The sequence below is a fragment of the Silurus aristotelis genome, assembly GCF_946808225.1.
Source record: "Silurus aristotelis genome assembly, chromosome: 22".
Lineage (NCBI taxonomy): Eukaryota > Metazoa > Chordata > Actinopteri > Siluriformes > Siluridae > Silurus > Silurus aristotelis.
The window spans coordinates 14,369,791-14,382,649 of record NC_139595.1 but is presented as its reverse complement, the minus strand read 5'-3'; the positions used below and the strand labels follow the sequence as shown (position 1 = coordinate 14,382,649).

The 12,859-nt window shown below is 38.3% G+C and overlaps 1 protein-coding gene across 3 annotated transcripts in view; it reads right to left on the bottom strand.

Annotated features, from left to right (window-relative positions):
* The window catches only part of dscamb (Down syndrome cell adhesion molecule b), a 142,647-nt gene that overhangs the window by 35,940 nt on the left and 93,848 nt on the right, over positions 1-12,859 (bottom strand). For all 3 annotated transcript variants that reach the window (XM_083525448.1, XM_083525449.1, XM_083525450.1), the window contains exons 6-9: positions 12,294-12,569; positions 6,003-6,299; positions 4,140-4,412; positions 84-362 (exon numbers count right to left, since the gene is read on the bottom strand). In XM_083525448.1, coding sequence (XP_083381574.1) covers positions 84-362; positions 4,140-4,412; positions 6,003-6,299; positions 12,294-12,569 — 1,125 coding nt within the window. The remainder of the gene's footprint in view (positions 1-83; positions 363-4,139; positions 4,413-6,002; positions 6,300-12,293; positions 12,570-12,859) is intronic.

The following is a 12,859-nucleotide window of genomic DNA, read 5'->3' as shown; positions in this document are numbered from 1 at the left end:
AAGAAATGAACCTAAGTTATATATTACTTGCTAATTTTTGCTTATTGTCACCCTCGAAAGATCTTAGAAATTTGATCTCTGACCTTTAACAATAAGCTGAATGCTGTGCTCCACAGCAGCCGCTTCATTCCGGGCTATACAGGTATAACTCCCATTGTGGATCTCAGATAGGTTGGAAATGCGCAGCGAGCTGGTGAAATCAATGTTGTCGATAGTGACACCTAAGCTGGCGTTGATGGGCTTGCCGTCTTTGTGCCAAGTAATGGACATGGGCAGGTCGCCGGAGGTCACCACACATGGGATGAAGACTCTCTGACCTATGGAGGCGCTTTGGGAGTCTGAGTGCTGGATCAGAGGTGGAACTAAGAGAAAGTTATGTCATAGAGATAAAGAGAGGGAGGGACAGAGAATAAGGGAGAGAAATAAAATGAATGAATTCATTTGATACAAAAATTTTTAAAAGTTAAAGCGTAATTATACCATTATTTATTTATGCTATAGTCGTTGTAGGATGAATCGCAGGCCTACTGTTGTAATACGCTTATGATATCTTTCTATGGTAGCATTTTATATACAGGGACTTGTACAGCCTATGTGGCATATTGTAGTATACGTAATAAACATGACATCTTGATATTTAATTAAAAATAGTTATAGAACTGTTTATATAGTGAGGTTTACTTAACAGTGAAGGAGTCGCCAGTGGTAGATCTTCTCAAGTGCAATTTTCTGAAATTGTATGTTTATATTTTTACACCATGGAAAACTTTTTAGGACAGAACCTTCGGTGCAATCTTCATTTTTGTCTTAATAACCATAAAGGAACATTAATATTATTAGTATAATTTAAGCATCTATAGTCACTATAATATAACTTGCTTCCTGTATGTTCCATTCAATGTGACCCAAGAGGCATAAGTAATATTGTCATTTGTAAAAAATATTAATAACCGAATAGAGTGCATCCCGAAAATATTCACAGCGCTTTACTTTTTTCACATTTTGTTATGTTAAAGTCTTAATCCAAAATGGATTTAATTAATTATTTTCCTCAAATACCCAATAATGACAACGTGAAAGATGTGTGTTTGAAATCTTTGCAAATATATATATATATATATATATATCTTTTAAAAAAATCACATGTACATAAGTATTTACAGCCTTTGCTCAAAACTTTGTTAAAGCACCTTCGGCACAATTACAACTCTTTTTAATATTATAGTTTCTCCAAATCTTCTTTGCAGAACCTCTCAGAACCTCTCAAGTTCCATTAGGCTGGATGGAAAGCTTCGGTGCACAGCTAACTTCAGCTCTCACCAGAGATGTTCAATCGGGTTCAAGTCTGGGCTCTGGCTAGGCCACTCAAGTACATTCACAGAGTCCTATAGCCATTCCTTTGTTATCTTGGCTGTGTGCTTGGGGTCTTTGTCCTATTGGAAGATGAACCATCGTTCCAGTCTTGGGTCCAAAGCGCCCCGGAGCAGGTTTTCAAGTTGTAGAAGGATCTCAAAGATCATCAGAGGAAACAGGATGCACCTGAGATCAATTTTGAGAGTCATGGCAAAGACTGTGAATACTTATGTACATGTAATTTTATTTATTTATTTATTTTTTCCCCTGAATTTGCAAAGAATTCAAACAAACTTCTTTCATGTTGTCAGTATGAGGGATAATCTGTAGAATTCTGAGGAAAATAATTAATATAATCCATTTTGAAATAAGACTTTAACATAAAATGAAGTACTGTGAATGCGTTCCAGATGCACCGCATTTCCATTTATATCCTATAATAAAGTCCATAATCTGCACATAGAATGTTTTTTATTTTTTTTACAAGTTTAATAAGAAGACTGTTCAGTCCCTTTTGTACAAACCGCAACATTTTTTGGTTAATTCGAATTGCAATAATGACAACATTCCACTTATTTACACCTCTAAATATCCCAATGGCTATAAATAATAAGAATATACTACATAACATGTGATGACGAGGCAACCACCAAATGCATGCTATCACAAGTAAGATAACCGGGAATTTTCAACCGCAAGGTTTTGCTCTGCCTGTATCACAAACCCCTGCGCCTCCAAATCTGCAGATTTCACTGAGGAGGAAGCATAATGTGAACTAATGAGGGGAGAAGCAGAGCAGTGAAGAGGAAAAAGACAACTATAAAAGGGTTATTTCCTTTCCCGGCAAATTTAGCATAATGCATTCTCAGGGGACCCAGCCATGGTGTGCATCAGCCTGTCGTGAGAATCAATGAGTTAAAATAACGCTGAACTAAAGCAGCACTTCACTGCTTATTTAATTCACAACAAAGTGGGGATAATGGACTCTAGGGATTCCCCCCTAGCTGCTTCAGAATTTTAAGCATGAACAAATTAGCTAACTCAATCGTGGAGATGTTTTTTTTCTTTCTATCACTGATGGCATCCACTCAAAAGAGTAACAAGATGACTGAGCATATGCTGCCGATGCTACTTGAGAGCACACGCATGGTGATGATTTTTAAGTTGGACTGGATTATGGTGTTATGCATAAACCATTATAACAATTCAATGTGTTATAATGAATTACAGGCATTGGCCTTATTGTCAAAACCGGTCATGGCTGGTCGCGATGTTAGATGGAAGGCTGATTTCTCTTAATATCTCAACGAGTTAAACGATGCAATAAAACATTAGGTCTCATTGATAATATAATAAGAATGATGTGAGCCAAACCTTTACACACACACACACACACACACACACACACACACACACTCACACACACACACACACACACACACACACACACACATAAAGATAAAAAGGCAGCTGCTTTTATGGTTTTAAATTATTCAAGTCTGTAATGCCCTACTTCACTTCATGTCGTGTTTCTTGTAAACACTAAACATAGTAAACAGAAAAGCGGTAACCCAACTAAGCATGTGGTTCCATTGTACTTAATTTTGTAATTTATACTGCAATCAGACTTTGATTAGTTTATCTAATGTACATTTAGTTGATCCTCTGTAGCACTGAGGGCAAAGCCAGGCGTAAAAGGGAGAAGTTTCAGAGTATGAGCGACTACACCTGTGTAATATAAATGAGCTGTCTTGTTTTTTGTACTAGTGACTGTTTTATTTTCATTTTCTAAGCACTAAAAATGCCAAAAGAAAAAAGAACCTACACAGCTCTCCTCTCTCTTATACCTGCCTCCAATGTCCTCAGCACCAACCGGATGTCTCACAAACTAACTCTAATAATAAAGCAGTTAGTATTATTACACTATTTAAGATTTAAGCGCATACTGTAAATGGAATTTGATTAATCAGTTATCATTACACAGAGCTATACCACCCCTACTATGTTTCATTTCATTTCATCTTCTCCCGCTTATCCGTAATTCAGGTCGCGGGGGCAGCAGTCTAAGCAGATTCCCCAGACACTTCTCCGTGTCCAGGGATCGGGCTGTCAAGGCCCCCGCCTTCGACTGCTGCCCAATCCTCTCAGCACCGGTCCCTTACGGTCCCTCCTGCAGGTGGTGAGCCCACAGGAAGGCGGCCCCACGTCGCTCCGACGTCACGGTCCTTGGTTTATTTTTCTCGTAAGGGTCCCCTGGAGCATAGAGGGTTAAGGGCCTTGCTCAAGGGCCCAAGAGTGGAAGCTTGAACCCCCGACCTTCCGATCAGTAACCCAGCGCCTTAACCGCTGGAGCCACCACTCCCCTACTAAGGTCCCCTACTATGTATGAAAGTATTATGTCGTGCAGATATGCAGCATTAATTTCGGCAGACAGACACAAGCAATGCGACTACGAGACACCACTCTTGTGACAGCCTTCTTGCATATATGTTTGATTGAACTTAATAATGTGGTAATAGCTTCCAAAAAAGAAACTTTATATTAATATATTTTTTAAATCTGAATGCCCTGCTAGTCCAATTTTTACACCAGCTGTCCCTGTTCAAAACTATATATATTGTAATGGAATACATGCGCATGCAAAAGAAATAAATCGAGATCTTTCTGCTTCTGTTATTCTGTTAGATCACATTATTCATTCCTGAGAGACATTTACAAACCTGGAAACCTGGAAATGCATTAAGCAAAGCTTGCTTTTTAAGTTAAAGCACTTCTTGCCAGCTGACCTTTTACTGTAACATGGACGCTGCGATGGATCTGTTTCTCAGGATCGACCAGAACGTAGCACGTGTACTCGCCCTCATCTGAGTTTTGTACATTAGACAGCTTCAATGTGCCGTTGTTCTCGAAGGCACGCTGGCGATGGTTAAAGGGGAGTAAGTTGGAATCTTTGTACCACTTGATGGAATAGTAAGGGTAGCCTATGATGCGGCAGTGAATGAACATGTCCCGCCCCGCGATGGCAGTGAGATTTTTCATTGGGCGGATACTGGCAGGACCTGTTAGGGAAAAGACAACATCAGGAATGTCAACATGTTCCGGAACGTTGATCCTTTTGTTGAGTTGTACTGCTGAGCATAACTATATTTCATAGCCATGGAGGGCCAATATATCTCATTTTAATATATTAGCATAAGTGCGCCTATTCGCTAAGCTGATCACGGTTATGAGCCAGTTTACTCAAGACTATATTTATATACAGAAACATCTGAGCAGCCACCTGCTATATTAGGGCTATATATTAAATAAGCTGTATGAATATCATGAGGCTGTGTGCACCTGCACCTCATAAGTTTCATTCCAGTTTGCTGGAGTGCAGAGATAATATTGTGTGCTAGTACACAAGATTGCACTGTATGCAACAAGATTTGTTATATATAAAAAACTATTCATATAACAAGCTATTCATAATGCCATATACTGTATTATTAGCATACAAACCTAATCTTTATGTTATAAAGCAAATCTCAGAAACGGTGTAAAAATACATGTAGCTTGCCATTAGAGCTTGTGTATACATAGTGGCCACTTTATTAGACACAATGACATTGTTGGTCCACTGTGTAGATGTTTGATTATTATAGAACTACCATATAAAGCAGTTATAATATAAAAAAAAAGCTTTTACTAAATAGCTTTTGTTGGTTTTGAATAATCCAACCTAATTAATTATTTGCTAAGTGGTCCTATGGTGGTCTCTATTCTTTTCTATTGACTGACAGGATATAGTATGGTTATACACAGTACAGTATGCTACAGTCATTGAGTGTATACTAACAAACAGGGTTGTTTTTAGCTATAAGTGGATTAAGCAAGCATGCAGGGCCTCTAAATGCCCATTATAATTAGAATGATATATTTAACCATGGTTCTGGCTTTTACATCAACTTCTTTGTGGTCTACAAATTAAGAAGTACACTATAAAATCAAATGTTTGACAATCCAACATATGTGCTTTTTGAACATCTCATTCCAGATTTAGCCCTGTTTGCTGTTAATAATAATAATAATAATAATAATAATAATAATAATAATAATAATAATAATAATAATGATAATAATAATCTTCATTCTTCTGTGTTGGCTAACTGAGCTCTTCCATTTGGGCAAACCATGTATTAATCTGGCTTTGTGAACAGGGGTATTATCCTGTTGGAACTGGATTAGTCTAGACTAGTTTTAGTGATTAGATATTGTAATGCTACAGTATACAAAAATCATAAGCAATTATGTGCTTCAAACTTTGTGGCAAAGGTTTGGAAAAGAACCACATATGCACGTGAAAGTCTGGTACCTTCAAACCCTTAGCCATATTTTGTATAATTGTATTAGCAGAGTAGCATATTTGTAGTCTTCAAATGTTCAGAAATAACCCTGATTACAAAAAAAAATATATGGTGGCCTTTTCTGAAAACACTGGCTGCAACAATGAACTACGTATATGTCAAAACCAAAATCAGAAACATGAACAATCCGACAGTGTCTTTTAGACGGCAAAAAAAATAAACATCTTAAACACAGGTATCATAAAAGTGTAATGTGAGTGCAGTTTTGTTTGTTTTTGTTGGAGGAGCTGATCTGACAAGCACCTCTTACGTTTATTCGCGCCTGGTAGGAGACCGATCCGGCAGAGTTGTTGCAAGTGCAACGGTAAACGCCGCCGTCGGTGACCTGCGTATGTGAAACATTCAGGTAGCTGAGAACGTGGCCCTCAACCGTGATGAAGCGATCCATGCGGTGGTGGCTGTCCTTGATGACCGGCTCATCATCCAGTGTCCAGGTCACGCTGGGGAGTGGGGTGCCTTTGACGTGACACACCAGGGAAATTGGCTCGTTGGGGCTCACCACCTTCTCGCTGAAGGCTGATAGTATCTTTGGAGTGCCATCTGAAGAGAATATATAAACACAGAACGTTAATGCAACTTGATTGTTAGGGAAATCGCAAATACAGCGTATCTGGAAAGTATTCACAGGGCTCCAAATTCTACTAACCATACCCCATAATGAAAACGTGAAAGAAGTTTGTTTGAAAAATTTGCTAATTTATTAAGGCTTTGCTCAGTACTTTGTTATAGTACCTTTGCGCCTCAGATTATTTTGAGTAGGATGCTGCAAGCTTGGCACACCTATTTTTGGAACGTTTCTCCCATACTTCTTTGCAGAACCTCTCCAGCTCCACTGTTCTGTTATCTTGGCTGTGTGCTTAGGGTTGTTGTCCTGTTGAAAGATGAACCATCGCCCCAGTCCAAAGTCCAGAGTGCTCTGAAGCAGTTTTTCATCAAGGATGTCTCTGTACATTGCTGCATTCACTGTGCTCATTGGGACATTCAATGCTAATGCAGATCTGTGTCTCGATATATACCTGTCTTGTAGGTCCACAGACAATTCCTTGGTCTATCACATGTGGACTTTAATCAAGTTGCAGAAACATCTCAAGAATGGTCAGTGGAATCAGCACCTGAGCTAAAAATTGAGTTTAATTTTTGAATGAATGAATGAATGAATGAATGAATTTTGAATAAATTTGCAAAGACAACAAGCTAACTTCTTTTACATTGTCATTATTGGCTATTGTTTGTAGAATTTTGAGGAAAATTAATTGAAACCATTTTGGAATAAGGCTGTAACCTAACAGCCACAAATGTTAAAAAAGTGAAGTGATGCACTTTATATGTATTTTTACAAAGTGTACAGCACAGCCAAGGATAGGATACATTAAAGATACATATGTTTTTACCAATGTATATACAGCATGTTCAAAAACAGTGCATCACAGTCCAAATGCTTGTATGCTTGTATTAACCTTCATGCCATTGTATTATGTATGAAATGTATGAAACATTATTAATATTATGCTATACTATTTTACATAATGGCTCGTCACAACCATGCTTCTTGAAATTGTTGTGCAAACTAAAGACCATGAGTAGTCAGTCAAGGTTGTCTGTTTGTACTGTAGGTGTAATCCAAACTCCTTGCCGGAAAAAAAAAAAAAGATAATAAAGAAAAACCTACAATTTCATCACTTAGAAATAGTTTTGACCTTCAAAATGACTTTTTGTTTTTTGTTTCTCCTTTATTCCTTTCAGCCAATAAAAAAACAGCTGTAATTTCAAGCTTGGTGCCTTTGAAGTCATAGCTCATCACTGCTCTCTGACTGTGCAGACTCACTTCACATCATTATAGATGATCAATATCTCTTTACTCAGTTCCACTGCCATTAAACACAGTTGCCACAGAAACCAGGCTTAGGTAAGAATCGGCTGGCTGAAGGTCCATGGTCATCTCAAGGTAAAAATGCTACAGAAAACTCTGCTTTGTCTCAGCATTTGATAAAATGTTATCTTGGCTGTATTTCAAAAGTGTTCTTATCATGGCCTGGTCAACTACACTTGACCCGCTTCATTCATCAGTGGAACTCATGTAGACATCCAAAGGTCCAAGTGTGAACTAAAGTGAATTGTGTAGATGAGGAAAATGAATTGTATTTTACCTATACATTTTACTGTGGGTTTATAGATGGAATTTGATTTATCTACATATGCGTCTGTGGAATCATAACAAACAAAGGTTTTCCAGAAAAGAACCATTTCTGCTTCACATTCAAGCATTTAAGCAGAATACGCCACTTTAAGCAAGGTGACAGTGGCATAACATTTACAGAATATCCTAAAGGAAGGCTTTAGCTAGATCACATTTAAATGTTTTCTTATGTAACCTTCTGTTCTGCTTCCTTATATTCCACAGAGGTTTACTTCAAAATCTACTGACTGCATCTCAAAATCATCTTTGAAGTTTGTAACCTTTCCAGACAATGCTTACATTAATCGTTAATCGAATTTTTTGTGTAGCATTTACCATTTAAAGCATGTATATTGGTCTCTCTTGCTCAGTTAAGCTAATAGTGATTCATTAGCTTTACAGTATATACTGTTTACAATAGTAGTGATTTGAAAATTGGAATCACTGACACTGTTTTGACACTGCTCTCCATTTGTAATAAGAATCTCTCCATAACTTAATTCTGTACTCTGTAACTGATAAGCAGACATCACACAATGCTGACAAAGATGTATCACACAATCTTACTGGACCTTACCAAAGTGGAAAACCATTCAAAACACGATTCTGATCTTAATTAAAGTACAGACTTACTCAAGATCTCATTACTAAACTCTGAAAATGATGATAACTCACACAACCAATGCTTTTTGCAACTGAGAATAAACCTAATTAATGGTCGAATAATGCTCTTGTTAAGGATGTAAAAAGTAAAAGTACTCCCTTAAAACTTTCTCTTGAGTAAAAGTACAAAAGTATTTGCCTTCAAATGTACTTAAGTAAAAAGTACATAAGTAAAAAAGTATTAAATGTACAATGATTTATTATGGCTGTAATGTTCCTATTATAATTTTTGCCACAAAACTCTTGCTTAATCAACTCAGTTTATGTTTAAAGACTCTGTTACTCTTAGCACACACGATCTATTAATATAATGATATTAATTAGTTAAACACTGATTGATATCTATTAAAATGATCATAAGCCCAAAACATTCTTAGGAACTACTGGACTACTTAGGCAAATTATGCAAATAAGGTGTTGTGGCAAGTTAAATTCAGGAGTTTTTTCCATCGTTTATTTATGCATTTATTTACAAGCGGCAATCAAAACAAGTTCAAAACAAAGCGTTTTTATCCACTCATAAGTGGCGTTTTTTTTTTTTATCCACTAATAAATAAAAAGGAACAATTGATTTTGCAAAATGTATTTGAACAAAATTAAGATTAAAGTTTCAAGATTAAAGTCAAATTAAAATTTTAAGTCAAAATAAAATGTAGTGAAGTTAAAGTAAAACTCTCTCGCAATGGAAATGCTTAAGTTTAGTACAGATACCTAAAACTGCAACATAAATACAGTAATAAATTACATTTACTTTCTTTACTGTCCACCACTAGTGAATGTGGGCAGTAAATTTTATGTTAATTGAATATTGCGAATATATATGTCTAGAAAAGTGTTACCAACGATACTGGCTGCATCGTCTGGAGCACTGGAGTTTCTTCCCAACATACAGTCTCACATTTCATAAGTGAATACATCCTGGCCTTGTTGATGTAAAACTACTAAAGTGTTATCCGTCCACAATAGTACCTTAGCTGTGCCTGGTTCTTGTGCCAGCATTATCCGTAAGGCCTTCATGTCAATATGTGGAATTGCTAATAACAAGCTTTGGTTTTCCATTGAGAAAACATCAGAATAATATAGCTGACACATACATAAAATAAGCATTTGGAATAGAGAAATTCCTTTTTTTGCAGTCATGAAATATCTTTGACAAAATAAATCTCTCCAGATGCTCTGGCTCATTTAAAACCTCTATTGCATTTTATTTTTTTAAATAGTGACTCCACTTTCACATTCAGTATGGGCAATTAAATTGGGTGTTGCACTTTTTTGAGATGGACCTTGTGTTCGATGGTGGATGACGAAACTGTAAATGATACTTTGTGGACTTGATCTGATCAAATCAACGTTTAGTGCTACAATAGCACAGGTTAAAAATTGTCAAATGTGTACTTTCTAACCTCATACTAATGTTGGGTTAGTCTCCTCCTCCATCCTTTGCATCCCGATTGTCGCTATGGTAGCAACGAGGCATGTATTGTAACCTGGATAACTTTTGTCACTAATTCCTCTGGTCCCTTATGCATAGTTGTGAGTTTTCAACCATGAAGGAGTGCTTACCCAGTGCCTTCTTAAGCCATGTTTTAGTTTGCAAGTGCATATTTTTCTCTTCCTTTTGGCTTTGTAGTCAACAAAAAGAAGCTTTTTGAAAATGCTTTCCGAAATGGATACTTTTAAAAAATGCGTTTTTTGAGTCACAGTATGGACTGTTCTAATTTATCTGGATTTGTGTAGATGTAGCCTTAGCCTGTGCTTTGCAAGATTTACAAACCAGTGTATCGGCTCTTTAACAGGTTTTTCACAGCACCTATCTACCCACAATGCCTGTGGTTTCCACTTTTATCATTATGTATGCTGTTATAACTAGATGCAGATACAGTTTTCTTTGGGAAGCTAATACAATATGCTACATTGTATTATGTAAAAGTTGTTTTGCCAAGATGGCATTGAGTTTGCTTGGAATACATTATTGCTACTGTATCATACTGTGGTTTACAATCTGACCCCCAAATGTAACCAATGTGGGACAATCTCTAAGATGAACCTCAAGCTTTGAGTAAAAGAGTGTCACTGAAAATCTGTCTTAACATATTAGGCCACTGTATTAGGCACTTGATAGCATTGCTGCTAATATTCTGGCAATTGGCCCATGCTCACTGGCTTGAATCATCTCTGCTCTGTGTGCTAACTCAGTAAGGGTATACTTTTTCCCTCTCTATATAGCTCTATATAGATGAAGCCTTTTTAGGCTTTTGTACACCCTTTGAATGGGCAAACAAAAACCTTGCCTGCTTTTTACTATTGTACATTCTGGCCACCCCATTAGCCAATTCCAGTCCACACTACAGTCCTACGGCTTTGAGAAAAGTGATTCCTGTGTCTTCACTGACATTTTGCTGCAATTTCGTTTAAGGCTATGACTTGAAGTCTTGTATACACTTCTTCTGCTTCCTTAGCAAATACAAGAATGGCCGTGGCAACGGTAAACAAGCAAATTGGAAAAGCTAACCAATGGCAAGCGGTCTTTCAGGCCGTCTATGTGTAGCTTGTCTGGGAGCGGAGCACTGCTCGCACTGCAGATGCATGTCCCTGCGTATGCTCCGCTTCAGCAGATCGCTCTTCAAGGAGGGCACTTTCACTAGCGTGCCCTTCTTTCCAGATCTGCACACCGAGGTGTCCATATTCTGGGGACAGCCCTTCTCTGGCTTGCCTCTTTAGTCTCAATATTTCTCTCTACTCTAACGTAGTGGGACTGAAACAGTGCGGCTACGGGACGATTCCCCGGGTTGAAGAGGCGCTGGCTGGCTATCTCTCTCCCGGTGCTGCGTCATCCCTAAAAGCCCAGGTACTGCCCACCAGGCCCCTTTGGACCTCTTCGGCTTTGGTTTACCATTGCGGTTTTGCAAACCTACCAGGCTGACCTGCTCAAAAAGCTAGGAAAGAACCCACTAGTGACACCTAGATATGAAGGCCCTGTCTTAGCCTTTGCCTGAGCTGCCCTTGAGATTTCAGACAGTCAAGATAGTCTTTTTACTGGCCATCTCATCTCTAAAGAGATTTGGGGGCCTTCACACCCTTTCCGTGACACCCTCCGGTCTGGAGTTCATGCAAGGCATGGCCAGTGCCTTTCTCTACCCCAGGCCGGGGGGTATTTCCCCAAAGTGCTCTCGACTATCGGGAGCACTAACCGGGTGTGTCCACAGAACTGCCTTGTGAAGAAAGTTGCCCCAGCTGTTTTTCACTACAGTCCATATTAGAATTGTCTTCCTGTGATTAAGCAGACCCTTAGCAGGTGGACTGTGGATGCTATCTCCTCCTCTTATGAGTCCTCTGCTCTCCCTGCTCCTTTTGGGCTCAGAGCTCACTTAACCTGGAGTGTGGCCGCCTCTGAACTGCAATGCAGTGATGCTCTCTGTTTAGAGGTAACTTGAATCACGGCAATCAATTTTGATACTGTCCTCTTTGCAACACTAAGATTTAACCTAAATTATGAAACTGTCAGAGTGTTCAAACATTTTTATAGATGCACAGCGATAAAATATTACCATTGAAGCGTGAATTTAACTATAGAAAATATTGGATTTTAATTGAATGTCAAAAGAAATGCTTCTTAAGAGATTGGCATACCTTGTGTTTGTCTTAGATTAAATCCATCTTAAAAGTCTTTTTAGATTAGGTTAAATTCAACTCACCCTCCAGAATGACTTGCACAAAATCCTGGGTGGACATCTTGCCATTGCGGGCAAAACATTGGTAGGCTCCTCCATCACTCTTGGCCATGCCCTCCATCACCAGGTTCTCATGGCTGAGGCCAGTGATACGGACATTGGGCCCTGGCTGGATCCTTTCTCCATTTCTGTACCAGGTGATTTCATATTCGTCAGAGCCAGTGACACTACAGAACAGAGACACCTGACTGCCCACGCTGCCTCTCACTTTACGAGGATTCACCACTGCTTTCAGGGGCTCTACAAAGAAACAGACAAAGACACAGCGGAGCCATTAAGGCTATTTTTTTATAATCCATCTTAAAACTTTCACAAGAGAAAAATGTGCTGTGTATAGTGTACAGACTTAATATCAATAATAATCCTTAGGTGTTTTGTTAACATTGATATTCCAATACATTTACACTGATCAGGCATAACATTATGACATTATAACATTGTGACAGGTGAAGCAAATTACACTAAACTTATTATTGCACCTGTTAGTTAGGGTGCGATTTATTAGGCAGCAGAAAGGAAAAAATGGCTGG